The sequence below is a fragment of the Macaca mulatta genome, chromosome 6 (genome assembly GCF_049350105.2).
Source record: "Macaca mulatta isolate MMU2019108-1 chromosome 6, T2T-MMU8v2.0, whole genome shotgun sequence".
Taxonomy (NCBI): domain Eukaryota; kingdom Metazoa; phylum Chordata; class Mammalia; order Primates; family Cercopithecidae; genus Macaca; species Macaca mulatta.
The window spans coordinates 85,476,051-85,503,861 of record NC_133411.1 but is presented as its reverse complement, the minus strand read 5'-3'; the positions used below and the strand labels follow the sequence as shown (position 1 = coordinate 85,503,861).

The following is a 27,811-nucleotide window of genomic DNA, read 5'->3' as shown; positions in this document are numbered from 1 at the left end:
ATAGAGAATATAGAAGAGGGGTGTGTTGATGTTTCACATAGGGCAGTCAGGGAAAATGAGCCATTTTTGGTCCTCTGGGAATCACATGCTGAGAAGGACATAGAAATGCAAGATTTTGCTGGAGGGGCAGTGGAAATAGTAGTGAAAATTAAAGGGAGAAGGCACAGGAGTAGGCAGAGACACCCTTCAGGCTGCAGTGCAGTCTGATACCTGTGAAAAGAGAGGAAGAGGAGATAGGACTGCACAGAAGTAGAAGCTGGACTGCAATGCAGGTCCAAAAATGCCTTGGCCAACCTGGTGGTGAGTTCTGGAGAGAATATCTCCTGTCACAGTTGCCACTAGTCAGGCCAGAATGCCAGGGTTTTATGCCCTTGCTTTGCTCAGGCATCAGATGCAGGCTGGCCTGGGAAGGACGTGACTTTGAACAAAGAGTCTGCAGCTTTGACCTTGAAGGGGCTGGCAGCTGGGGGCTGGAGTCACATAATCCACAGATGGGCAGCCTGTCCTTCCTTGAAGGGACATCTGAGTGCATGAGCCAAGACCTGTGACACAAGCAACTAGAGAGTTTGGAACTGATGAGTGATATGACATGACTTAGTTCTTCAAAGAATCATTCAGGACACTCTATGGAGAGTAGATCTGAGGGAGACTAGGGAGGAATTAAGGGGACTTGTAGAGACATTTATTGTGCAATATTCTAGGTGAGAGATGATGGCAGCTTAGTCATTACTCCCTACGTAATAAGGAGGAGGAAGTGGAACGTGGTCAAATTTGGATATATTTTATAGGTAGATCTGACAGGCTTTGTTGATGTATTGAATGTGAGTATAAGAGGAAGAGAAGAGTCAAGGATGACTTCAAGATTTTGGCTTGAGCAACTAGAAGAGTGGAACTTCCATTTTTCAAATATGAAAGATCTTGTGGGAGGGGCAAGTTTAAGTGGTCAAGGGAAGATCAGGACCTTGTTTTCAGAGTCCAGCTGGGCTGCTCCTTGGGTGTGGAGAGCTCTGGGAAAATATTTTTATGGGGCACCTATCTATCTATAATTAGATTTTATAATGTATTTTTAAATGTATTTGATTTAAAAATATATCTAAACATTCATGGGCCTGTGTGAGGTATAGTGAGTGACATGTTCATGAGGATTTAGAATAATGGGTTGAGAAGAGGTAACTGCTTGTTGTCCAATTAGTGCACACAGAGATTCTTCATAGTATCCAGATACCATCTGTCCCTATTGAAGAACAGGGACAATCTCTTGTTCTTTATTGTCACGTGTGGTACTTTCATATCTCCCATTGTGAGAAAAACATAGCAATGCCATTATTACTCACAATGCCATGCTTCTTTGGAAACTGTATTGAGACAATATGGATCTTGTTTCTGCAGCTCCCCAACACCATTTGTTTAATGCTGGTTACATCATTACTCCTGATGCTACATTAAGCATCACTGGATGCTTCTGAATACTGGCATCCATTAAATGACTCTCTGTGAGGTGGTTACTGTGCTTTGTTGATGATGACCACAAGTGCAAGTCTTACCAAGAATACATGGGAACAGGCCAGGCACAGTGGCTCATGCCTGTAATCCCAGCACTTTGGGAGATAGAGGTGGGCTGATCACTTGAGCCCAGAGTTTGAGACCAGTTTGGGCAACATGGTGAATCCCCATCACTACAAAAATACAAAAATCAGCCCGGCTTGGTTGTGTGCACTTGTAGTCCCAGCTACTTAGGAAGCTGAGGTGGGAGGATCTCTTGAACTCATACTACTGCACTCCAGCCTGGGTGACAGAATGACTCTGTCTCAAACAAATACACACACAGACACACGCATATATATATATACGCACATATACATATATACACATATATATGTATATACATGCATTATATATATATGAAGTATCAATAATTCGTTTTATGTTAGATTCCTGATTTCCCTTGAGTGCTGCAGACCATAGGTATTGCTGCAGTCAGAACCCCCACAGGTGAGAGCCAGTGAAGGCCTACGTTCACTGCTCAAGGCAAGGGCCAAGGGTCCTGAACTTGTCTGTGACTGATGTGACTCATCCAAAATCAGAGTGTCAGCACCATACTGGGTAGCCCAATCTCACCAGATCTTGGGATAAAATACAGTTCCTGCCAGCAGGAGCCATCCTGTTACCAGGGCCCCCTCCTGGAACCAGGGCCAACATAAAGCCTTAGGCTTCTTAGGGCACTTGGTCACTCCAGTAGTGGGGTGGGTGTGAGGGACATGGTAAGGGGATGTGGAGGGTCACTGAACACCCAGAAGGAGACAGATGAGGACTGGGTCCCATGCTGACTGGTCCAGGCCTGGGGTTCCCTTTCCAGATAGCACAGCTGGCCCTAGCTGATCTCAGCCACTGGAGGAGGATGTAAACAATTTTGAGGAAGGTGCCTCTGACAACCAGGACCCATGTGGGACCGGCTGCAGACCTGGGGCACCTGCCTGAATGGTCATGGGAAGGAGCTCAGGGCCTGAGGTACAGGGTCCGGGCCAGGGACCGCTGGCTTGGGTCTATAGGCCAGGCTGATATCACGTGCCTGAATGCTAGGGAGTAGTCCAGGCTGGAGAGAGAAATCTGGGAGTCATCAAGCTGCTGAGAGTGGCTTGATGGAAGGAAAAAAAATCCTGAGGTGTCTAGCTCCCAAATTCCACTCTCTTATTCTCAAAATGTGAGAAGCCAGCTCTCTGCCTTCCTAGGTAGATGAAGGACTCTAAACCAAAAATTACTCACTTGATGGTTTTTAGAATATTTAGCTTATGCAAATCTACAAAGAATTCTGAACCCTGAAAATAGAAACAGTTCATAATATGAAAAACCACAGACCCAAATCTCCTTAGAAAACAGTACCTGTGGGGATGAATGACATTTTCATTTTTCAGCACCAGGCTGTGTCTAGGGTAATAACATTTTCCCTGCCCTCTGAACAGTGTTACTTGTTTTAGTCAGCTGTCTATTTAGCCAGGGGAATAATTAATTAACAGTTAAGTCCACTGGAAACATACCACCAAGTGGCACTCAGTAAATATTTATTGACAATGATGAGGCTATTATTTATTTATATCACCAAATCAGAAACAATTGTGGAGTTTTCCAGCAAGGCATTGGAAACTTGTCATGCTACAGTTGAGAAAATTGAAGGCCAGAGAAGTGGAGTGATTTACCGAATGTTTTACAGGGAGATGGGGGCAAAGCTAGGACTTGCACCCCAAAGTCTTGATTCTAAATGTCTTCCTTGATTTTTCTGCTGTGTGGCACTAGTGTTTTTGAGCCATAGGTGAATTCCGCTAAGTTACCTCAGGTGCTTAGTACGTTAACCTTTGCAAAGAACAGTAAAATCTCATTAAGTCAGAATAATTGGAAGAATGACCAGGCTGACTTGAGAAAAAGTCTGAACTATTTAAAAAGATATTCAGCTTTTTCCTTTCAAGGCCATGTAGTAAATTGGAACAAATAACCACAGAATGGGGCCAAGCAGAGGTCTTATTGAACCTACCCAAAGGAACAAACTGGAATAATTTCTGAATGGTACATTAACAGTTTGCATGCAAGTAATGACTGCTAAAGATAGTTCAGCCATTTAGAGAAATACCTTTTTATTAAAAATAAGGAAATGTTTCCCTTAATACATTTCACGTAAGTATTTACATAGGAAACTTTCATAAATTTATTTATTTTTATTTTTATTTTTATTTATTTTTTTGAGATGGAGTTTCACTCTTGTTGCCGAAGCTGGAGTGCAATGGTGCAATCTTGGCTCACTGCAACCTCCACCTCCCAAATTTAAGTGATTCTCCTGCCTCAGCCTCCCGAGTAGCTGGGATTACAGGCGCCTGCCACTACGCCCAGCTAATTTTTGTATTTTTAGTAGAGACGGGGTTTCACCATGTTGGCCAGGCTAGTCTTGAACTCCTGACCTCAAGTGATCTGCCCGCCTTGGCCTCCCAAAGTGCTGGGATTATAGGCATGAGTCACCGTGCCCAGCCTGGAAACTTTAATAAATTTAAATGTAAACATCTAACCATCTAACCACAAGTTAAAATGATCATGCGTTTGATTTCATGACATAAAAATTAACCTGTTTTTACTGTTTTGCTGTATATGACTTGTTTGATATTATTCCTGTAACTCACAGCAGCATAAATGATGACATCTGTCTCTCTCACTTTCCATCATCTTAATTTTTCATCTATCCAATCCAATGCCAGCAGAATGTCTCCAGCTACTTGAAAACTGCAAGCATTTTCTTGCACCATAATGCAAGTTATGGTGCATTATGTATGGTGCATTAAGTATGGTGAGTTTCTCTCACCATACTCCCACCAATTTTACCAAAGGATCCTACCCTTCCTGTTACCATTTTTGAGAATTATTTGCATTTGCCCGCCTTTCGTCATTTTCTGTTCAAACACTAAATATTCCTTCCTGAAGATGTTCAGAAATGCTATACCTTGTTGTCTCTAATTCTGTCTTAATATCCCACCAGGCATATTATTTCTGAAGTCGTTCCTAAGGCCTATTTTTCTCTCTTGAAATTGACTTCTTCCTCCTTTGTTATCTAAGAGCCAGGGTCCTTGACCTGGCAGATAACACGTGGGAGGTTCCAGACTGACTGAGTGGATGTTATTGACTAACAGGGAGGCTATTTGGGAGAACACTCTGTAATGCCCTCAAGCCCTTCAGTGTGCTCAAGACTGGAAAAAAAAGGTTTCTGGGGAAAATGGGGATCTAGTTGGAGATGCATAAAGCCTGCCTGCCTGCCTGCTCTCCCGCAGTCCCTCCCTGCTCTCCTTCCTCCCTCCCTCCCTCCTTTCTTTCCTTCCCTCCCTCCCTTTTTTCCTCCCTTTCTCCCTCCCTTCCTCCCTTCCTTCCTCTTTTTTTTTTTTTTTTTTTTTTTTTATTCCTGACTCAAACTTGTTAAAGGCTTTTCTTGATGGGTGCTTTGTCCTGGATGTGATTCAAAGATCCACATGTCTTAAGAAAAAACTGACCAAAAACAAAAAGAGGGCTTCAGACATTTCTGTCATTTACTCTTACAGCTTAGCCTGATGAAATAACTTAAGTTCAAACAAAATAAGGCTGCTCATGTATTTCCTGCTGACAACCTGCTGCCCCCATCTGGAGAAGTTGGGAACAGATGTTTTTGATCCATTCCTGTGCAGTTCTTGTTTCCGTTAGGGGTCTGCATTGGCTTGGCTATGTTATCAAAGGTGCTTTGCTACAGTGTGTAGAAGTGTCAGGGTATAAACTGCAAACAGTTTATTTAGTGAGTTTATGTTTACTCTGAGTAATGCCAGAGAACTTTATTTTATTCCTGGCTGGAGGATGACTCCTTAGTTTTGTGGACCATCTGTTCTGGTACTGCCCCCCAGCTCCCCCAACCCTTCCTACAAGAGGCTAAGCTAAAGCCGTCTTTCTTGACAGCCTTGGACTAGCAAGAAGTGCTTCCTGACTTTGCATCCTGCCTTGGTAATCTTATCCTTGAAAGGATAGTTTGGACTTTTGATCTCTAAGGTCCCTCTGGCTCGGAGTCCATAAAAAATATTTACCAGTGAGAAATGTCTCTATTTAACATAAGTCAACTCTTAGGTATTAAATGAACGTTCTCTCTTAATGAACAAGATTTCTGGAAATAAAATGCACGTGCTTGGAGGAGGGACTGAAATTTTAAAAACCATTTCAAAATATGTACTATACCACTAGGAGGCAGTGTTGACATATAATTTAATTCAAGAATATCTTCACCATAGCTCCTTTTCAGGGAAATATTTTAAAAAATCAATGGATATAAAAATGATTAAAGGTTATAATATTTTGGTGGCAATAAAATTCTGAAAAGAATATTAAAGGGACATGCATTTTACACAGTAATAGAACAGCAAGTCCAATAACATATCATCTGTGAGTGAAAGCTTTAAATACTGAGCTTGGTTTGAGAATATAAGAGAAATGATAGATAACAACTTTGCCAAAAGAAAAAAAAAAACAAAAATAAAAAGGGGAGTTCACTCTTGTTTCATCTCGGTCATATGCAGCCTCTGAAAGTTGTGCTGCTTTGGCTCTGTTTCTATGCATTGGGGGATTAGGGGTGGATTATTAACTCTCAGTAAGAAAATTCTGGCAATTTCTTTGCCTTTCCATTTATTTATTTATTTGACAGAGTCTCGCTCTGTCTCCCAGGTTGGAGTGCAGTGGTGCAGTCTCGGCTCACTGCAGCCTCCACCTCCCAGGTTCAAGTGATTCTCATGCCTCAGCCTCCCAAGTAGCTGGGACGACAGGTGCATGCCACCACACCCAGCTAATTTTTGTATTTTTAGTAGACACGGGGTTTCACCATGTTGGCCAAGCTGATCTTGAACTCCTAACCTCAAGTAATCTGCCCACCTCCCAAAGTGCTGGGATTACAGGCGTGAGCCACCACACCTGGCCTATTTTTGTTTTCTAGAATTCCCTGTCTGGCTCTCCAGAAAGAGCCAGTAGGGCCTCTTTTCCTTTAAAATACTGCCACCTGCTCCTTTAAAATTCCAGCATACTTGTGAAGTAGGTTTTTCTTTTAAATAGGTGAAGAAATTGAGGTATAGAGGTTTCACGTAAGACTTAGCAAATTGTAGAACCAGGATAAGAATAAAATACAAGCAATATAGTCTCATTGCTCTTCTTTTTAATAGCTGAAAAGAATTACAATTTCAAAACAGTTCAAACAATTCAAGAATGTTTAGAAAGCAGCATTACCTTTTTTCTAATACACTGAGGGTAGCCATGTTTCTTCTAATAGTCTTGTATCTTCAGGCTTGAGCTCTTGTAGGAGAGTAGATATTAATTATCAGAGAAAAATATCGTAGTTCTCAATCTAGGAAACCAGGCTAGAGTTTAGAGAATCTCTACTTTTTTCTTATTATATTTTTTAAAAGCTACCAACTAACACAAGCTCACTCTGCTTAGCCTTATGGCCCAGAGGCATCCAGTGTTGACCAGGTTGGAGAGGGCTGAAATATCCATCTCTCCTCCCTCCTCCCCATTGGTCTATGTCTTTTACTGGTAGAAAAGTGGGTCAGGAAACAGAAGAACTCTGGAACTCTGAGAGCAGGACTCTGGGTATTGGATATTTATTGATCAAGTCTCATATGACTGACCTGCTTATAAGAATAAACTTAAACAGGATGGTCTCCTTATCTGAAGTGTCCTACAGCAATGTTTTTCAAACTGTGAATCCAAACCCAGTAGTGGGTCATAAAAATCCATTTGAAAGGTCTCAACTAGTGTGTTTTGTAAATGAAATAGAATTAAAAGGAATGGAACAGAAAATGCTAGGATGGATCACACATTTAATTTTGACAGTAAGATGTGATGTGTTTTCTGGGTCATTATATAAATTGTGTTTCTTACTAAGGGTCATGTTCAAAAGAGTTTAGAAGCCCCTTTCCATAGCACTTTCTGTCCCTGGCTGGTTGCTGAGTTCTTTATGACAGTTCATGTCTCATCCTCTTTGCTAGCCTACCAAACTTCTTTAAGTGGGATTAACATCTGAATTACTTTTCCTGTGCTCCAGTGATTTCCATAATACCTTACACAGAGTGGGTGCTTAGTGAACCTGTTCAAGATTTACTTTGTACTTATTTTGCTCCTAAGAAAACTTCTAAAACATACTTTAAAATTGTCAAGTGCTATTTGTAATTCTATTTTGTTCAGGTAATAGCAATAATATGTGTAGGATGGCATTCATGAAAGCACTGCTTTTTAACCCTCTTTTCCTTATTTGTAGGAACTGTGGCTCAAACACCTAGAAATTCATCAAAAATAGCCTCCATTGAGGTTACTGTGATTTGAATTTTTGTTTTTCAAAGAGCTCTTTCAGCTGCTGCTCAGTTGTGGCTTCTTTCTGCTGCATCAGCTCGGCTGTTCCTTTGGTCACTCCCCAGCCATCTGGCTTTGACATTGAGGGGTTGTATGGCCGGCCCGAGGCTATCCGAAGATTCTCCCAGTATTCCTTCCTGGCCCTGTGTGAACAAAACACATGACATCAGACTCCTCCTAGCTTTGGTCTTTATGTCATGGAACCATTTAAAAATTATATAATATTTTAAATAATTTCATGCAGCACACAAAGTTGCCTATCAGACATTAAAAAGCAAAGGTGTCAATCTCAGCCACCTGTGTGGACAGTCTGTGGTTGTTTGGCTTCATCATGATTCCTGACTCCAAATTTATATGCTACTGATAAACAATCATTTGCTTATACTTATCCACACATTAATACTTAACAGGAAAAGTATGACATACCATTAACACAGTGAAAAAATTATGTGCTCAGGGTAACTAAGCAGCCCACTAGCATCACTAGAATACCCATGGCAGCTGCTGAACAGCAACAACCAACAGCGGCAGGCTTTCTCTACATCCGTGATGCCGTGTTTTCATTAAAAGGTTACTGTACATTGTATTTTACCTCTATAGATGAGAAGAAACATCAGAAGCAGTGGAGGGACTGGGAAGCGGTCCATTCTGCTGGATGGCTTTTTACAGTGTTTCCTCTAGAGGCATCTGCCTCATTAACAACGGTTTTTGGCCGGGCACGGTGGCTCAAACCTGTAATCCCAGCACTTTGGGAGGCCGAGACAGGCGGATCACGAGGTCAGGAGATCAAGACCATCCTGGCCAACACGGTGAAACCCCGTCTCTACTAAAAAATACAAAAAACTAGCCGGGCGAGGTGGCGGGTGCCTGTAGTCCCAGCTACTCGGGAGGCTGAGGCAGGAGAATGGCCTGAACCCAGGAGGCGGAGCTTGCAGTGAGCCAAGATCCGTCCAGGGCACTCCAGCCTGGGCGACAGAGCAAGACTCCGTCTCAAAAAAAAAAACCAAAAATGGTTTTTGTCCTAGAAGGCGCCCTTTGATGTAAAAACTGATATGATTTCTTGTTCTGTTATAAATGCATATTGAGGGAGCCGTCTTTGGATTCTAAGAGTGCATCCATTAAAACACACATTAATCCGGACTTAAAAATCCACCCCCTCCCCTCAATCTATAAGTCTAAAATTACTTTGAATTTCTTTTTTGAGACAGGGTCTCACTCTGTCACCCTGGCTGGAGTGCAGTGGTATGATCTTGGCTCACTGCAACCCCCGCCTCCCAGGTTCAAGTGATTCTCCTGCCTCAGCCTTTTGAGTAGCTGGGATTGTAGGTCTACACCACCATATCCAGCTAATTTTTGTATTTTTTATAGAGACAGAGTTTCATCATGTTGCCCAGGCTGGTCTCAAACTCCTGAGCTCAAGTGATTCGCCCACCTTGGCTTCCCAAAGTGCTGGAATTACAGGTGTGAGTCACTATGTCCACTTTGAATTTCTTCTTTTAATATATGCACAGGAAAAATTTGGGATAGGAGTACTGTCTATTCCACTTATACTACCTCTCCTTCCTCACATCCTCATGAGCCAGCTGAGTTCACCTTGGTTGTTCTTCCCCAAACCCTGGAAAACTTCTGCACCTCTCACTCTTCAGGTTCCACTTCTGCCCTTCGATTTCCTTTGCTTCCTTCTGGCTCAGGCCTCAACCTGTCTGCTGTCCCTCCTAGCAAGTCTTCTTCACATGGCAATTACAACTTGCTGACTTTCTAATCTAACCTTGCCCTGGACTACTTGAGACCCCACCCCAGGCTCCTCTTTGCCTTTGGGATGGGGTCTGACGTAACTCATGAGCACAAATAAAGAGGCTGCCTCCTCCTCCTTCTTCCAACAAATTCTGTCTCTGCTATTCTCAAATTTCTAGTTTCTCAATGTGTCATTCTCTTTCCACTTCTCAGTGCTTTCCTGAGGGTTGTTCCTCTAGCAATGTAATTCCTGTATCAGAATTCAACTCAGGCATCAGCTTTCTTATAAATCCTTCATGCACCCTCCCTCTGCCTTTTGCCCCATGGGACATTAGCTCAGGCCCTGCGCACCTGTGCACATCTTCATCCTTGGACTTACTGTATTGGACATTACCTGTTTATCATTCTGCCTGCTAGATTGTTAGCTCCTTGTTTAGCTTGCTACCTCAGCATCCACAACAGCATCTGACAGATAGTTGTGCTCTGTTAATAGCTGCTGAACAGAGTGAAACTGCTACCTTTGCTTGCAGCACCCGTCCTCTACCTGCTTCCTAGTTCTCTATATGGTAGAAGCCTATTGAGCCTTCAAAAGCCAGCCCCAAAACCCTTCTTTTAAAATATCTTTCTGGTAGGCAAAGATAGTCATTCTCTTCTTTTGTTACTTTTCTATCCATACATCTACTAAAGCAGCTACCACAGTATAATACATTGGCTTGCGTATTTGTTTACCCAGTAGACTGTGAGTCTCTAAGCCACAGCTTTTCATTTCTGTATTCCTACTGCCCTGCCCAGTGCCTGACATAAGTTTTTTTACTAGTATATTATTCATCTTCCCCATTGGAATGTAAAATCTGAGGGCAAGGACCTTGCCTGTCTTATTTGCCACTGTATTCCCAGCTCTGAAAATCACGCTTGATATAGTATTAGCTTTACTTAAGTGATCTTTAACTCTTAAAAATCAATGCAATTTAAGATTATTGTGCACCACATTAATGGTAATTTACTAGAGCACGAAATCACATTTCATTGCCACTTATATTTATTTACATTCTATATTCTTTTTTTTTTTTTTTTGAGACAGAGTCTCATTCTGTTGCCCAAACTGGAGTGCAGTGGCGTGATCTTGGCTCACTGCAACCTCTGCCTCCCAGGTTCAAGCAATTCTTATGCCTCAGCCTCCCAAGTAGCTGGGATTACAGACGTGCACCACTATGCCCAGCTATTTTTCTTTTTTTTTTTTTTTTTGTATTTTTAGTAGAGATGGAGTTTTGCCATGTTGCCCATGCTAGTCTCAAACTCCCGAGATCAAGTGATCTGCCTACCTTGGCCTCTCAAAGTGCTGGGATTACAGATGTGAGCCACTGCACCCAGCCTATATTTTTACTTTTTTTTTTTTTTTTTAGTTATTTTTCTTTTCAAAATCCAAAATCAGGCCAAATACATTCTATATTCTTAAAACAATCTCCAGAAAACACCTAATAAGGATGCTTTATAAACATCTCTGGGAGAGAATTTGGGGATGACTGATTCTTCATCATCACACAACAAATTCGCTGCGCTCTTCTAAATGGCCCCACTTGAACATATTCATAATCTAAATTAGTTTGGGATAGTAAAAGACGCTTACCTTGCTCTAACCCAGGGTTTGGTGTGCATGTCCAAACCACTTCCCCAGCTGCCATGTTTTTCTGAAGCTGGTGGCAAAAAGCCCCTTTCTGGGGCCAGCTCCTCTGCAATTGCCCTGATGTGGTAGGGCTCAAATCCACAGCACCCGCCAATGTACCGGACCCCCAGGTTGTAGGCTTCTCTGGCGTATTTTTGAATATCCCATCTGGTGGCAACTCTGGGTTCCAGTCCTGTAATAAGTGGCATTATGCCATTAGGCATGATACATTCTTTTCATAAAAATTCAAGATAAGTAGTTACAAGTATGTAATTTTCAATAAATGAATTGTTTTCAATATTCAATTCTTGCATTTAAGAAAAACTTTGCTACTTTGTGTTATATGTTCACTTTTACATGCTGTGGTATCCAGTCTTCAGGAGAGTCCCAAATGACCTCTGCCTTTTGATGTTTTTCCCTTTGTGCAGTCCCCTCTTGCATTATAACAGGGCCGGTCTGTGAGATCCATAGAATATGGCAGAACAGGCATGTGACTTCAGAGGCTAGACTATACAAAACATTATGGTTTCTGCCTTGTACTTTCTTGGAGCACTCACCCTGGGGAAAGCCAGCTGCCATGTTGCAAGCATCACATGTTGCAAGCATGTTTTCCAGCATCACAGTGAAAAGGCCCATGAGCTGAGGAACTGAGGCCCCCAGTCAACAGACAGCAAGAAACTGACACTAACTCCCAAAAGCCAATTAAGTGAGCTTGGAAGTAGATCCCCCAGCTCCCATCAAGCCTTCAGATGATAATAGCCCTGGCCAATATCCAGACTCCAACCTCTTAAGAGACCCTGAACCAAAACCACCTAGTTATGCTATCCCTGAATTCTTCACCTGGGGAAACTGTGAGATAAGAAGTGGTTTTTCAAGCTACTACATTTTGCATTAATTTAATGTGTTATACAGCAGTAAGTAACACAGATGCCTTAACTATCTTCCTTTGTGGTTCCTCCAAAGTGATTGTATTTTATAGTATCTTACTTGCCTAAGGGAGACAAATGCCTTGCCTTTCTTCCTTCATGGTTCCTCCAAAGTGATTGTATTTTAAAATATCTTACTTGCCTAAGGGTCCCTATAAAATATAGGATAGGGTGTAAAGACCTTAGAAGGAAGTAGGCTGGGCATGCCCTGTCCCTGTTAACCACTCTGGCTTAATTTTTGACATCAACCCACCCCCTCTTCCCAAACCTGCTGGGAAACCTTTTCCTTCTCCCTGGACTGCAAGTATCCCCTCACTTCATCTGCTTGGTCTCTTCATTAAAACTTGTTACACAGTCACTCGATGATGGTATCTTGCCTGCAATCCCAAAACTCTGGAGTAGCTGAGCCATATTAAAAATTGGAGAAAAGGACCTTAGAGATAACTGGTCTAACCTTATTTTCCCAATAGGGAATTTGAGAGCTAGAGGAATTCAGAGATTTTCCTAAGGTGACAGGACTTAGCAACAGAGCTAGAACTAGAGCTAAATATCTGCTGATTCCCCCATGGGAGGGCATCCTCACCAACCCCAAAGTATGACTCATTGGTTGCCTATTTAGATACTGATTCACCTCAGGTTTTATATTTAAGTTCAGAGGTCTTTTTTGCTAGCCAGGACCATCCTTTCCTTCTGCTCTTCTCTAATACCCAAGGGGCTTTTGGCTGCAGGGACAGAAACCAGGGACAAAACATGAGGAGACACCAAGCCATCTCTTCACCATGACAAAAGATCTCTGGGTATAGATTTACTTGAGTTTACATGAATATCAAATGAAGATATTGAGATGATTTATCAAATGTTGGTCTTACCAAACGGGAATTCTGGGAGATCGATGAATCCTTGCTTGTTGCAGTCGGGAGTGTGGTAAGCCAAGGGCTGGCTCATCAGGTGAGCTTTCAGTCGGGCAGCCTCCAAGGCCTCTTTCATGAGCTTCACTGTTTGTAAACTAATGGTGGGGTCAAAGTGGCAGTTCACACCAATGATGGATGCTCCTGTGAGTGGGAAGAACATGATAGCCTTAGGGATGTACCACAAACCAGCAGGACCAGCTCTCCTCTCTTCATCAGGAATCAGGAAGCTTTTTTTATATTTTTAAGGCAAAGTCTTACTCTGTCGCCCAGGCTGGAGTACAGTGGTGTGATCTCAGCTCACTGCAGCCTCCACCTCAAGCGATCAAGCAATCCTCCCACCTCAGCCTCCTAAGTTGCTGTGACTACAGGTGTATGCCACCATGTCTGGCTAATTTTTTTTTTTTTTTAAATAGATACGGGGTTTCACCATGTTGCCTAGGCTGATTTCGAGCTCCTGAGCTCAAGTGATCCAATGGCCTCCTAGACTGTTGGGATTACAGGCGTTAGCCACCATGCCCAGCAGGAAGATTTTAATTGGAACGATGAACTGGAAGCATAGCACTGGGTCCTCATTCCCCACAAACCTCTCTTACCTTTGAGTGAGAATGATTACTAGCAGGCAGGAAGCGCTTTCTGTGAAAAGTGCTTTGAAGAGTCTGGTATAATTGAAGTGTCATCTTTGTTTGTTTGTTTGTTTGAGACAGAGTCTTGCTCTGTTGCCCAGGCTGGAGTGCAGTGGCACGATCTCAGCTCACTGCAGCTTCTGCCTCCCAGGTTCAAGCAATTCTCCTGCCTCAGCCTTCTGAGTAGCTGGGACTACAGGCACATGCCACCACGCCGGGCTAATTTTAGTAGAGACAGGGTTTCACCATCTTGGTCAGGATGGTCTCCATCTCCTGACATCATGATCTGCCCACCTCAGCCTCACAAAGTGCTGGAATTACAGGTGTGAACCACCACGCCCAGCCCTGTCCATCTTTTTTCAAAACAAAAATTATTAGTTTTTTTAAACTTCAAATTTTAGTAGTCAAACTTTCAATGTTTGACATTATGTTGCAAGCACAATAATTTTTCAACACTCCCAGCTGCTAGATTACACCTGTGTTTATCATACTGCTTAACTTGAGGTGTAAATAAATGTTCCTTTTCACCAGGCCAGCTTAATAAGTTCATTAGCCTTCTTGGGCACAGCAGCAGAATGTAATTTAGAAAAAAGTTTTTTAGACATGTGTTTTCTAGAAGGAATTTTGTGTCTAGGATTAATAGTTTGGGGAAAAAGAATCTCAAAAATCCTTTGACTTCAGCTACTCAATGTGGTTACTAACCTATTAGTCATTTTGACAAGCTTTTAATTTACATTTCAGCCTCCCCAGACTCACAACTATATGGGATTGTCTTCCTATAGTATTCTTGTAAAATTTGGTGTTGTGAAGTTTGATTTAGTGAGAACAAAATATGTTTTAGATATTCCATTTTCTTCAAAAACTTTCTTTATAGTCATTATGTTCTTAACTATATTTGGACCAAAGATGATTTACCATGGCAATCACTAGACATGATTTTGGAAGTTTCCTCCTCCAGAAGATTTGAGAGGGCATCATGACATAATAATTCTTTACTCTATCCTCTCAAAGTGGGAGGAATTCCCAAATAGGACTTTTCTTTCTTTCCTTTTTTTTTTTTTTTTGAATTTTAAAAATTGTGGTAAAATATATATCATGTAAAACTAGGCATTTTAACCTTTTAAAAAATTTTTATTTTTGTAGATACAGGGCCTCATTATGTTGCCCAGGCTGGTCGTGAACTCCTGGCCTCAAACGATCCTCACACCTTTACCTTCCAAGGTGCTAGGATTATAGGCATGAGCCCCTGCATCTGGCCCATTTTAGCCATTTTTAAGTGGCATTAATTAGGTTCACAATGTTGTGCAACTATTATCACTATTTCCACATTTTTTTCGATACCCCAAAGAGAAACTGCACCCGTTAAGGACTAACTCCTTATTTTCCCCTTCTGCTAGCCCCTGGTAACCTCGAATCTACTTTCTGTCTCTGTGGATTTGCCCATTCTAGATATGTCATATAAACAGAATCATATGATATTTGTCATTTTGTGAGTGGCTTAGTTTACTTAGCATGATGTTTCCAAGGCTCATCCCTGTTGTGGCATGTTTGAGAACTTCATTTCTTCTTATTGCTGCATGATATTTCATTGTATGGATATACCACATTTTGTTTTATCCATTCACCTGTTGATGAACTCTGAAGTTGTTTCTAAAGGACTTTTTTGGGCCAGGTGTGGTGGCTCATGCCTGTAATCCTAGCACTTTTAAACTTCCTTTTCTGTTCTAGACTTTCAATACCATCTATACCCAGATCTCTCTCTCTTACCCTGACCTTCCCATTGGGCTCCAGACCTGAATATTGTGGATATATACAAGTTTCCAGAAGTAAATACACTTGTATGTGTGTGTGTGTATACATATGTATCCAGAATATGTGTGTGTGTATATACATATACTTGTATGTATAGATATACTTGTATGCTTCATATATGTATATATATTCATCAGATTGTGTATACATATACTCACAAGTATATATATCCACAAAATCCAAGTCTGGAACCCAGTAGGAAGGTCACTGATATCAACTAAGCTATAAACTGTTGAAAACCTTTGGCTACCTTTTTTTTTGGATGTTGTGCTGCCAGAGTTTCTCTTTCCTTGCTGAACTTCATTCTATTAATAAATTAATAATATGTTGGCTATTTATTGGATGTCTTTTAGGTATAAGCCTCCTTGCAAGAGATTATAGAGAAGTAGAAATAGAGGACATTGTTCCTGACATCAACGATTTTATAATTTAGCACAGGGTTTTCCAAGGTTTGGTCCATGAAAATAATGTTCCATGATCAATTAAGTTAGGAAGTAGCTGTTCACTACATCACCTTCTTGAAGACTAGGAATATATGTGAACATACCAAAGATTTTGATAAGTTCCACAGTAAAGATACCTGCTTAAGGCTGGGCACAGTGGCTCACACCTGTAATCCCAGCACTTTGGGAGTCTGAGGCAGATGGATCATAAGGTCAGGAGTTCGAGACCAGCCTGGCCAACATAGTGAAACCCTGTCTCTATTGAAAAATACAAAAAATTAGCTGGGCATGGTGGCGGGTGCCCGTAATCCCAGCTACTCGGGAGGCTGAGACAGGAGAATCGCTTGAACCTGGGAGGCGGAGGTGGCAGTGAACAGAGATCACGCCATTGCACTCCAGCCTGGGCGACAGTGTGACAAGACTCTGTCTCAAAAAACAAAACAAAACAAGATATCTGCTTAATTCGGTTCAGCGCAGCCTTTTCTAAATGTAGTTAACCCCAGAACCCTGTTAACATTCTCGCTGACTGGAAACTAGACTGAGGCTATTCTTAATGAGTGGTATAAACAGCAGATGTTACAATTGCTGAGAGGAAAAAGTGATCACTTGGGGTAGGAAAAATTATGTAAGGATACATGGAAGTATAATTTGAACTAAACATTGGAAGATGGACTAGATTTACTAGACAGATTATTTGTTAAGGACCTATTATGTGCTACATGCTACGCTAGACACAGGATACTTAGTACTGAACTAAACAGTCTCTGCATTTATGGATCTTATAATCTAGTGAGGGAGTCAGCCATTAAACAGTTAAACAAATGAGATAAGTGAGAAGTGCTATGAAGAATATAAACAGGATACAGCGATATAAAAAATTGTAGCCATCTACTCTGTACAGAATGAGGGAAGAATTAGATGCAGGCCATGCATTCATTCCAATTAACAATAGGGATAATGAAGGCCTCCTCTGATCTTTCTACAAAAAGTTAACTTGCCTCTCCCCTAGTTGTTGTATTTCCCCATGAAAAATTATGATTATACAATTTTGTCCCTAAATCTAAATATTTGTTATTATTAATGACAAGTATGAAAGTTATTTTCACGAAAAATCAGGAATTGGGTAAAAATCAGAGATTAAACAAAATGCTAGTCAAAATTTCTCTATTATACAAAGTGAGTCAGGCTTTTTCCCTGACAATTATTTTCTGGGTTTAAAATGGGGCAGTTTTGAAAACAGTCTGTGGGTTTCTTCTAAATGAAATGAAACCCAATATTTGGAATGGATTTACAATTATACAAAAGATATACTGGGTTGTCAGTGTTTTATATCAAAGGATTTTCTGATTTATTATACCAATTATAAAAAGCAAAATATACTAGTAATTTATGAGACTGAAAAACTTTGGCAAACAGGGCAACTAACTTAAAAGTTATTAATGTTTAAAGACCTTACTTGTAGATGTTAAACCTCCAGCTAGGGCTAGTTGCTCCTTTCAGAAGCCTGGTGTGTGTGTGTGCATGTGTGTATGCATGTGTGTGTATTTTTAAAACTTTTTTCCATCTGGGATTCAATAATATCAATATTCTTACAAAAGTAAATTAATGGTTTTTATGTTAATGAAAGTAGTATACACTGATTCGTAGACAGATGTGCACTCACGTGTTCTTTTAAGACTTACTAATCACAAACTGATTGAAATCTGTCATCACCTGCTTTCACCAGGCGCACTGCACACTCGCCGGGGGGCACGCCATGCAAATCTCCTTCCGGGCCAATGCACATGGTTGCTGCCACAGGTTTACCAGATGCTATCAAGGTTTCAACTGCCCACACAGCTTCTTCAACATGTTCAAAATACTGGAATCAGTTAAGGTTAGAGTACTTTTAATATCGTTTCTCCCAAAACAATTTTTTTTTTTTTTTAAGACAGAGTTTCGCTCTTTCACCCAGACTGGAGTACAGCTCACTGCAACCTCCGCCTCCCATTTTCAAGCAATTCTCCTGCCTCAACCTCCCAAGTAGCTGGGATTACAGGCGCCCACCACCATGCCCAGCTAATTTTTGTATTTTTAGTAGAGACGGGGTTTTACCATGTTGGCCAAGCTGGTCTCAAACTCCTGGCCTTGTGATCCACCTGCCTTGGCCTCCCAAAGTGCTGGGATTACAGGCGTGAGCCACCACGCCCAGCCTCTCCCAAAACAATTTGAAAACGTATTCTATTGCTTAAAAACTTCATTATTACTGTTTTCAAACTTTGAATTGTGACCCATTAGCATTTTTTAAATGAAATAGAATGATTTCTTACTATAAATTGCAGTCAAAAAGTTGGAAAAACACCATATCAGATTAACTGAATCAAATTTATCAGAAGCCCTGAATTGGGAAACGATTTCAAAAACTAAATATTACTATTACTAGTTATGATCGTCACCTAACCCCACACAGTACTCTTGAAAGCCAAAGGTAGAGAAAATGTACTAGGTGTATTTTTCTTATCTTTCACATTATTCTTTACCTCTGCAATCAAGAAGTCCACGTTCTTCTTCATAAAGACCTCTAACTGTTGCAGAAATACTTTTTTGACTTCAGTTTCACTCTTGCAGCTAAGGTATGAAGGTGTCTGACTCACTCCTCCTGCTACCAAAGCATCTCCTTCATCAGCCACTTGTCGGGCAATGTCGCAAGCAGCTTCATTGACTTTCTGCCCCTAAAATGGGTGAGTATATGAGACTTCTAAATTTTCATGTGAAATTGAAATAAAATTATTATTCAAACATTCACATCTTAGTTGTATATTTACAATAGTATCTTATTCCAGAAAATGACTGTTATGGAATAGTTCAAAGCTTTATACCAAGTTGAACAGTTTGCAATAACAATAACACTAATAATAGTGATAGTAACAATAAATATATATTATATATGACATTACATTATACCAAAGATGTGTGAGATGGTAAAAGTGTTTACATCGAAGGATGTTATCTGGTATCTTCCAGTGCCTAAGATGCACTTAGAAGAGTACCTAACAAATAGTAGTGGTGGTGATGATTTGCTTTTATAAAATTAAATTTAAATAACTATAGAATTCAGGACATTTTTGTATGTATATTCTCAATTAACAGATAAGTGCATAACTAATAAGGTCTTTTTTTTTTTTTTTTTTTTTTTTTTGAGACGGAGTCTCGCTCTGTCACCCAGGCTGGAGTGCAGTGGCCGGATCTCGGCTCACTGCAAGCTCCGCCTCCCGGGTTCCCGCCATTCTCCTGCCTCAGCCTCCCAAGTAGCTGGGACCACAGGCGCCCGCCACCTCGCCCGGCTAGTTTTTTGTATTTTTTAGTAGAGACGGGGTTTCACCGTAGGTCTTTTCTAATTATTTAGACTTTAAAAGTTGTTTGTTATGCTCAACAAACAAAAAGCTCCCCAAACCTAGCACTGTATACTCATGGAATTTTGGAAACCTCAGCCTTGATGGGGTAAAGGGGTTGGTCCAACATCACAAAGTAGATGTGGTTGAGTCAGGCACTATTCCAGGTTTACTTATTTATTATGCCTACGATCTTTCCTCTAGCCATGCTACATTTAAAAACATTAAGGATGAAAGAATTTGTAAGGATGCCCAATTTACTCAGCAACTTAGGAGACTAGGAGAATCATTAATCATTAAATACCTCTTCTTTCATCTGCTTTGCTAAATGCCTCTTTGTTAATTTTGGGGATTACAGCTAAATAAAACCTAAGGCTGTTATTCACGCCTCTCATTTTTGTATTATTAGAAATAAAACGAAACTCTGAAGAGGCTGAACCCTTTTCTCTATGGGAGCTTTGTTGATGCAATGGGTCAACAATATCCTTCTAAAAGTTCCACAGCTGGTTTTACTCACAGATATCTTCTCTAAGACATAGTTTCCCCTGTTCTCCAGCTTGTCTTCACTCGCATAGAAGGTGAAGGTCTGCATGACGTTTGAGCCAGCTCTGAGGAACTCTCGATGAAGCTGGCGAACTGGGAGAGCGAAAGAGGAAAGGTATAATTTCTGTTTATTAACCCACAGTGTTTTCAAATGGCTCTCAGATAAACAAGCAGGAAAATAACTGCTTGAATTTCTGGTTGCTTGACATTTGCACATCTTAGGGGTAGATGAGAGGTAGATCTGAAGTCTCTTGGCAACTCCTGCAAATCTGCTGTGACTAGATGAATGAGTGGCCAGGGGATGCTCATATTCCTGTATTTGCTCATCTTGTTCATTGTTTACTTTGTTTATCATTCATTGACTGTATTTGTGGATGGCACCCACGGACACAAGTATCCTGTCTTTGGACAACTTTACAGTCTGTCTAGAAATAACTAACTACAGCACTGCATGGTTGGGTTATGCAGGAAGAAGGGATCATTTCTACCCAGGACATGGGGCAAGGAGGTCCGAAGATGAGGAATTATTTGAGCTGCACTTGGAAGAATTCTGTGCTATTGCCAGGCAGAGAAGGTGGGGAAGGGAATTCCCTCCAGAGAGAACAGCCTGAGCAAAGATAATAAGGCAGGAACAGGCATAGCATTTGGGGGAATGACAAGTACTTTGAATGGCTGGAGTTCATGAATCAGGGAAATATTTAGTTTTTAAGCAACTGGATGATGTGATTAGTACAGTCTTTTCAAAAGATAATTCTGGTAGCAGGGTGAAATAAGAATTGGAGCAGGATTTCCAAACACAGATCCACGGATGCATGCCAAATGGCAAGGTTTTTTTTTTTTGTTTTTTTGTTTTTGTTTTTTTTTGAGATAGTTTTATTCTGTCACCCAGGCTGGTGTGCAGTGATGTGATCTTGGCTCACTGCAACCTCTGCCTCCTGGGTTCAAGAAATTCTCTTGCCTCAGCCTCCCGAGTAGCTGGGACTACAGGCGCCTGCCACCACGCCTGGTAATTTTTTGTATTTTCAGTAGAGGCAGGGTTTTGCCATGTTGGCCAGGCTGATCTTGAACTCCTGACCTCAAGTGATCTGCCCGCCTTAGCCTCCCAAAGTACTAGGATTATGGGTGTGAGGCCTCCAAATGGCAAAGTTTTATCAGCTGGAGGAATATGGTGGGATTTTTTTTCCCATATAGCTAAATGTATTCAGTTTAATAAATTATCATTTGTTTTAAAATGGCTGTCCTAAGCTATGGTTGCCTATTAGATCCCCTGCAAACTTTTTTTTAAATTATGAATTGGAATGTCAAATCCACAGATATTCTGATTTAATTGGTTTGGAGTGAGGCATAGGCATCTTCTTTTAAAAGTTTCCCCAACCCATCTTTGTTTTCAGCCTTGTCAAAAACTGCCATTGTAAGATAGTGGAAAAAAACTCCTTTTATAAAATGACAGTGAAACTTGGATGATGGTTGTTTTTGTTAGGAGAATTAACTGGGCAAAGTAAGAAATCAGCATGCTATTAATATATCAGCTCCTGAAAATTATTTTGAAATTTCAGAGGTTTATGAAATCCAAAGGTCCAGGAGCAACTATATGAGAGGCTAGGAAATTGCTAGGACGCTGAAGTTCTTAGCCCTTGGGACTAACACAGGAGATGAGTCTATACTCATCTCTTGCATCCCAGAGGCGTAGTACAGTAGAGTGCCTGGAACATAGAAACCTTGGTTTTTGTTTGTAAATAGATGAATACATAAGTGAAAAAAGCTTTTAAATTTTAGAAAATGGATTTGTAAGCTTGTAGTCATTTTCCATGATTTTTTTAATCATAGAAAGTTCTCAGTGGGACCTCAAAAGCATCCCTAAATTAGTGGGCTTCAAACTTGTTTTATAATAACAGAACCAATTAAAAATATAGGGAGTCCCATATATCAGTCAGATAAACCCAGAGCTGCTGTGGTTGGAGAGGACAGAAAGGCCTATATACTAGGTTTCTGGACGCTGGGAAGAAATGGTTTATAACTATGAAGTCCACTTACGTGGTCCTTGGGTGGATTTCCAGAGGTTTCATGAAAAAACCCTGGAAATGTGTGCAAATTGTTATGTATAAATACATTTTACAGTGCAGAAGGTCTATAAACTTTTATCAGATTTTTCCATAGGGCAGTGATCTCAAACAGTTGAAGACAACTCCTCACTCTTGATTATTCATCATGCTTCTAAAACTGCAGTAATTCTCTAAGTATGATCCATCTTAGAGTCACCTGGGGGCAATTATCAGAAAGGCAGATTCCTCAAACTCTTCCAGACCCCAATAACCTGAATTCATTGCTGAATTAAAACTGCTTCCACTGGGTGCAAGAACCATAACTTTGGGCATGAACTTTAGCAAGAGAATGAGGCTGGTAATTTCTGAGTATCCTTTCACCTACATTTTCCTGATCACAAGGTTCCTAGGTTCATCCTCTAACCCATAATACGATAGGACTAGTCCCTTTTACACAATGATGTCACCTATACTAATTGATTACCTTCATTTTGTGGCCTTAACTCCTCATTATATTACTTATTTTAACATCATAGAAGCTAAGTATACATTGATACATGATTACATATGTACATAGCATAGTTGGAGATTAGCCTTATAGATTTAGCTTGAGAAATGCAAGTTTTTGAAATTCCACAGTAAACTCTAAAAGGTCGAATAAAATTCTGAAGTATTTCTTCAGTTGGGTAAGTTTGCAGCAAAACCATTTGGGGGCAAAATATGACCTGAACCAACATGAAGGTATTGATAAACATGTTTCAGTTAGTAAAGGTAGTCATATATTTTGATGCAAAAATGTATTAATGTGTTTCAATGGGGGCTGCTTCAGGGTCCATTGGGAGTGTTACATAATATGCTACTGTATTAACTTTCTAATGTCCCCAGATTCCTGGATTCCAAGACACATTTGGCCCCAAAATGTGGTTTGGACAGGGGATTGTGGGCCTGTAGCATAACCACTCCTTTCTTGTTGCCTAGAACATGAAAAAGTCAGGCCCAGGCACCGGATATATAAAAATGTTGCAGGTGAGGTCCAGCTTGCAGGAAGACTCTTCGGGGTTTCCATCAATTCTAGCTACCACTTAGTCTCAATTACAAAAGCACTGCAAATACACACAATCATTTGCATAAAATAGCTCAAGCGATCCCCCTGCCTCAGCCTCCCAAGTAGCTGTGACTACAGGCGTGCACCACCATGCCCAGCTAATTTTTTAAAAAACTTCTGAGAGACTGGGTCTCCCCGTGTGCCCAGGCTGGTCTTGAATTCCTGGGCTCAAGTGGTCTTCCCACCTCAGCCTCCTGAGTTGCTGGGATTACAGGCGTGAACCACCACACCCGGCTCCTTTATGAGAACTTACAATAGAGCTCTGCACCAACCTGCTTCTGGGTGCTCCACAGCAGCTTCAGGAGTCCAGGGTCCTGCCTTTACATAGCCCCTCTTCTCCAGTGCAAAGACAAACCCTCCATCTCCAATCACAATCTCTCCAGCATTTAAACGTTCTAGGATGCCCTAAAATTACAGATGAGGGAGGAAAAGGAGTTACTTGAGTGTTTAAGAGAATTTTCTATTTTTATTATTTTTGCTAATATATTCTTGGAGAGGCGTGGTTTATTTTAGAATTTTCAGAGAAAAATTTATATTTTATGTATACATTTATGGCTATCTATAAGACAAACAACCAGAATGCTCATAAAATAAACATTTGTGTATTCCTTTGTATGTGCTGGGGTTGCGGGGGTCTTTCAGAACATGTTAAAGAGTGTTTGAAGAATACCATGGGAGGTGTGTTTCAAGAACTATGTCCTGAGGGATTAAATGAAAAGATTTTGTTGTGAAGCCTCAAATCTGCACTTAAGCACAGATTCTTAAAATGGTAAATACTAGTCTTCTTACTCTATCAACAAGCTAAAGAGAGGGTTAAAATTGTTAAACAAGTTGAAATGGCATAGAATGCTTTTTTTTCTTTCTTTCTTAGAGACAGGGTCTCACTCTGTGCCCAGAGGAACTTGAACTCCTGGGCTCAGAAGATCCCCCAGTCTCACCCTCCCCAGCAGCTGAAACTACAGGCTCGTGCCACAGTGCCCAGCAATGCTATTAAGCCATTTTATTTTAAGACTGAAAAGGTGGCCAAATCACTCAAAGACTTCTATCTTTGGTGTTAACATTGAGTTTCCGCAGCAGTAGCTGTGCTATACAGACCAGGTTATGAGTGTGCGCATTCTGTACTCTATGATGAGAACAAGGAAGAAACCACTAAAGTATTTGTTGAATGATTTTCAGCCCAATCTCCATACTTATTCCATTTACAATACTGTGCAGTAATCACCCTGTTGTTCTATAGATAAATTTGGAATTAAGTATTTTGAAAGGGTTTTGTGAATTACAAAGTAATTCTCTAGTTTAATAGTTTTTTTTTGTAATTTCAAAGAATCATAGACTTTAAAAATAAATAGTATTCAATTCAACTGAGATCTCTCTCTCATTTCACAAATGAAAAATCAAGACCCAGAGTCCCTGAGTAATTTATACATGGTCTTCCAGATGGGGAGCATAGGGCTTCCTGACTCTTTTATGCTTAAATAATATCTATATTTGATTTTAAATGGGATTGGGGGTGGCGGGACAGCCCTGAAAAAAACTATATAGTGTAAAGGAATAACTTGGGATGTATTTACCTAGTGTGTTCCATTTACTACCAATAACAGTGGATAAAACAAAAGCTGACATAATAACAAGCATTCCAGAAATCTGTGAGAGGCAGTCACAGGATTTTGTATCCCAATTCTTTGCCGCCTTTTTAGAACCTCCCTCATTTTCATTCTCTTCCCCTCCACTGCCCCTTCCCATGCCATTTAGACAGCTGGTGCTCAGAGAGAGGAAACAATTGACATTTCACCAGACAGAAGCAAAGTGGTAGGATTATGCTGTGTGTTCCCTAATATACCTTTCAGATCAAAACATTTTCAAGCCATAATGTTGAAGCCATGTTATCTTCCGGGAGCCCATAAAATAACAAAGCACTACAAAAATATAAATGGCTCACATGTCATTTTTTTTTTTTTTTTTTTTTGAGACGGAGTCTCGCTCTGCCGCCCAGGCTGGAGTGCAGTGGCGCGATCTCGGCTCACTGCAAGCTCCGCCTCCCGGGTTCACGCCATTCTCCTGCCTCAGCCTCCCGAGTAGCTGGGACTACAGGCGCCCACAACCGCGCCCAGCTAATTTTTTGTATTTTTAGTAGAGACGGGGTTTCACCGTGGTCTCGATCTCCTGACCTTGTGATCCGCCCGCCTCGGCCTCCCAAAGTGCTGGGATTACAGGCGTGAGCCACCGCGCCCGGCATCACATGTCATTTTGAAATCCAAACATTCGTCATGATTGCAATGTGTCTAAATGTCACATCTGAAAACTACAACTTTGATTATGACCTAATTAACAAGAACAACAATAATAAAATATATATATATTTTATTTATATATATATACACTAAATATATATATTATATTTATATATATACTATAAATATTATATACTATATATAGTATAAATATATATAGTATAAATATATATACTATAAATATTATAATATTATATACTATATATAGTATAAATATATAAAAATATATATTTATACTTATAAATATATATATATTTATATATATACTAAATATATATATATATATATATTTAGTACCTCAACATTTTAATGTGCAGCATAGCTAAGGATCTGATGTTGGGTGGCAGGGTGGGTAGTGGCGATTCAACTACTATGTGGTTCATGCACTTGTTGAGTGATTCTCTGGAAATACTATCTCTTACATTCTATTGCATTTTAAAATTATCTAGACTTCAGGATTTTCTGTTCCCAAGCTAAACAGACTTTTTTAAAAAACGGAATGTGCTATGAAAAAAATATACTGTTTTGTGAAAAAGTATTACAAAACAGTATGTGTAATATCAGCCCATTTTTGTTTAAAAAGTACGTATTTGCCTCAACAACAAACTAGCAGAATATACACCAGAATTTAACAGGCACTGTTCTTTGTGCTTTCCCTAGTTGTTTATAATGAACATGTGCAAGCTTTGTAACATTTATTTTAATTTTAAACTCAAATGTGTAGACATCTTATTGTCCATATATTGTTTTAACACTGACATATGCATGGAAACAAGTTACTGAGGAAACTGTTTTTTTCCATCTTACATTCATCTGTTGCTTAGATAATTCTATAAAGATAATTCTTTAAAATGTTAGATTTTCTGAGTTTGAGTTTGGGGAATAAGTTAGAATTACATGGCTATGAGAATGGGGACAAACAAAAAATATCTATGTCTATATCTATATCTATATCTATAGGAATCATCCTTCCCAGTCTCTACGGACTATTAATTTAGTACATTTAGGGACTGGCGAGATTCTCACCCTCCTTGGACTGGTGACAGTCCATAGTCCTTTGCCATCTCAGCACCCACTCATGCCATCAACATGATGATGCATTTAGAATCTGTAACCGAATTGACCTTCTTCCTTGTGTAGAGGTCTTTTGATTTGGGAGGCCATCCCTTTAGAAACTGGACACACCTCAGCTGGTTCTCCAGCAGGGCAGGCACTGGGATGACAGCTGGACCTTTCTCACTGTTCTTACAGCCCAGAGGATGCAGTTGGCCTGGCCCCCTCTGCTGCCTCCCTACCATTTTCTGGGGGCCTCTGTCGTGCCAGGCCTGGGACTGGGCATTTTGATATCAAAAGGTCAAGTTTATTCCCTCCTCCCTCCATCCTTCTCTCTCTTCCCACCCGTCCAGTCTCATTCCACGGCAGTCAGTCCATCTATCCATCCGTTCGTTCCCCAAATTAGAGGAAGGCCTACCATCTGGACTGAAAACACTTCTCCCAACAAGCCACTGGGAAAGCCAAGAGATGGATTTGTTAATCTGGAGCTGGAATTGGGTTTTACAATTTCATCGACAGCCCTTCCTCAGTATCTTACAGCCACTCTGCCCATTTTTTCTTGAACCATGTTTTCGAGGCTGACATTTCGGATGACATTTTTCTGTCATCTCGGACATCAAATTGCCTGTGAAAATCTGCAATCACCCAACCAGCGCCTAGGCCTTGGGTACAGCTAGAACCCGGCGGGGAGGCGGCGACACCCGCGGTGCGGGTCCAGGAAAATGTCGGAACCAGCGCCACCCACTCCTCCCCGTTATGTGCGCGCCGGGTGCAGAGGGCGCTCGCAGCCGCCCCCGCAGACACAGATGCGGAGCGCGCCAGGCGCGCTACGCAGCTCAGTGCTGACAGGATATCGCGCCTGTGGGGCTAAAAGCAGTGTCTCTGGGGAGTTTTTTGGTCTTGGGGTGCCAGGTTCAGAAGGTATTGGGAGGCTTGGAGTTCTGGGGACACCCAGCCGTCGGGGATGGCTCAGAGGGTGCCTTTGGGTCTGAGGGGCAAGGATCACAGAAATCTGGGGCGCACTCTGGTCCAAACGGGGCTGGGGCTGGAGGGGAGAGAGAGGCGCTCTGAGGCCGCCCTCTGAACGTGGAGCAGGCGTGGGGAGGCTCAGAGGCGCCTTGGGGTCCCGCTGGAGAAGTTCTGGAAGCTCATTCTGGTCTGAGGCTAAGGGAGGGGAGCGAGCAGGAGGATGATGGGTCGCAGGCAGGGTCCGAGGGCCCCTCTGCGCTCCCAGAGGCTGGGGTACAGAGCAGGTGGGAGGGGGAGGAGAGGGCCCGCGGGTCTCCTGGAGACTCACCTTCTTGGCCTTTTTGCCCCCAACGGGTGGCATCTTCGTGGTGTCCAGACAGGTGGTCGACACGGATGCGGACCGACTAGGCGAGCCTTCGCGCTGCGCAGCCCCGACCTGCT

At 41.2% G+C, this 27,811-nt stretch overlaps 3 protein-coding genes across 3 annotated transcripts in view; 2 read left to right on the top strand and 1 right to left on the bottom strand.

Moving 5' to 3' along the window:
• Positions 1-18,720, top strand: part of LOC144341459 (uncharacterized) — a 112,626-nt gene extending 93,906 nt beyond the window's left edge. Inside the window, exon 2 of the mRNA XM_078004934.1 lies at positions 18,604-18,720. Within this exon, the coding sequence (XP_077861060.1) occupies positions 18,604-18,624 (21 nt within the window). The 3' untranslated portion in view covers positions 18,625-18,720. The remainder of the gene's footprint in view (positions 1-18,603) is intronic.
• On the bottom strand, positions 6,672-27,808 carry BHMT (betaine--homocysteine S-methyltransferase). Its single transcript, XM_015140323.3, has 8 exons — positions 27,699-27,808; positions 23,330-23,462; positions 19,885-20,003; positions 18,516-18,707; positions 17,710-17,857; positions 13,077-13,259; positions 11,246-11,474; positions 6,672-8,027 (listed from the first exon to the last, which is right to left on the bottom strand). Exons 1-8 carry the CDS (start codon positions 27,729-27,731, stop codon positions 7,844-7,846), a joined length of 1,221 nt encoding a protein of 406 aa, XP_014995809.1. The 5' UTR covers positions 27,732-27,808; the 3' UTR covers positions 6,672-7,843.
• The window catches only part of DMGDH (dimethylglycine dehydrogenase), a 120,620-nt gene continuing 112,732 nt past the window's right edge, over positions 19,924-27,811 (top strand). Inside the window, exon 1 of the mRNA XM_078004926.1 lies at positions 19,924-20,025. The gene's annotated coding sequence lies outside the window, so the exon portion shown is untranslated. The remainder of the gene's footprint in view (positions 20,026-27,811) is intronic.

Coding starts and splice junctions, on each gene's coding strand:
- BHMT (XM_015140323.3), bottom strand. CDS start 27,731: ATGCCACCCGTTGGGGGCAAAAAGGCCAAGAAG. Junction 23,463..27,698: donor GGGGCAAAAAGGCCAAGAAG/GTGAGTCTCCAG, acceptor CTGTAATTTTAG/GGCATCCTAGAACGTTTAAA. Junction 18,708..19,884: donor ATGTCTTAGAGAAGATATCT/GTGAGTAAAACC, acceptor CACCCATTTTAG/GGGCAGAAAGTCAATGAAGC.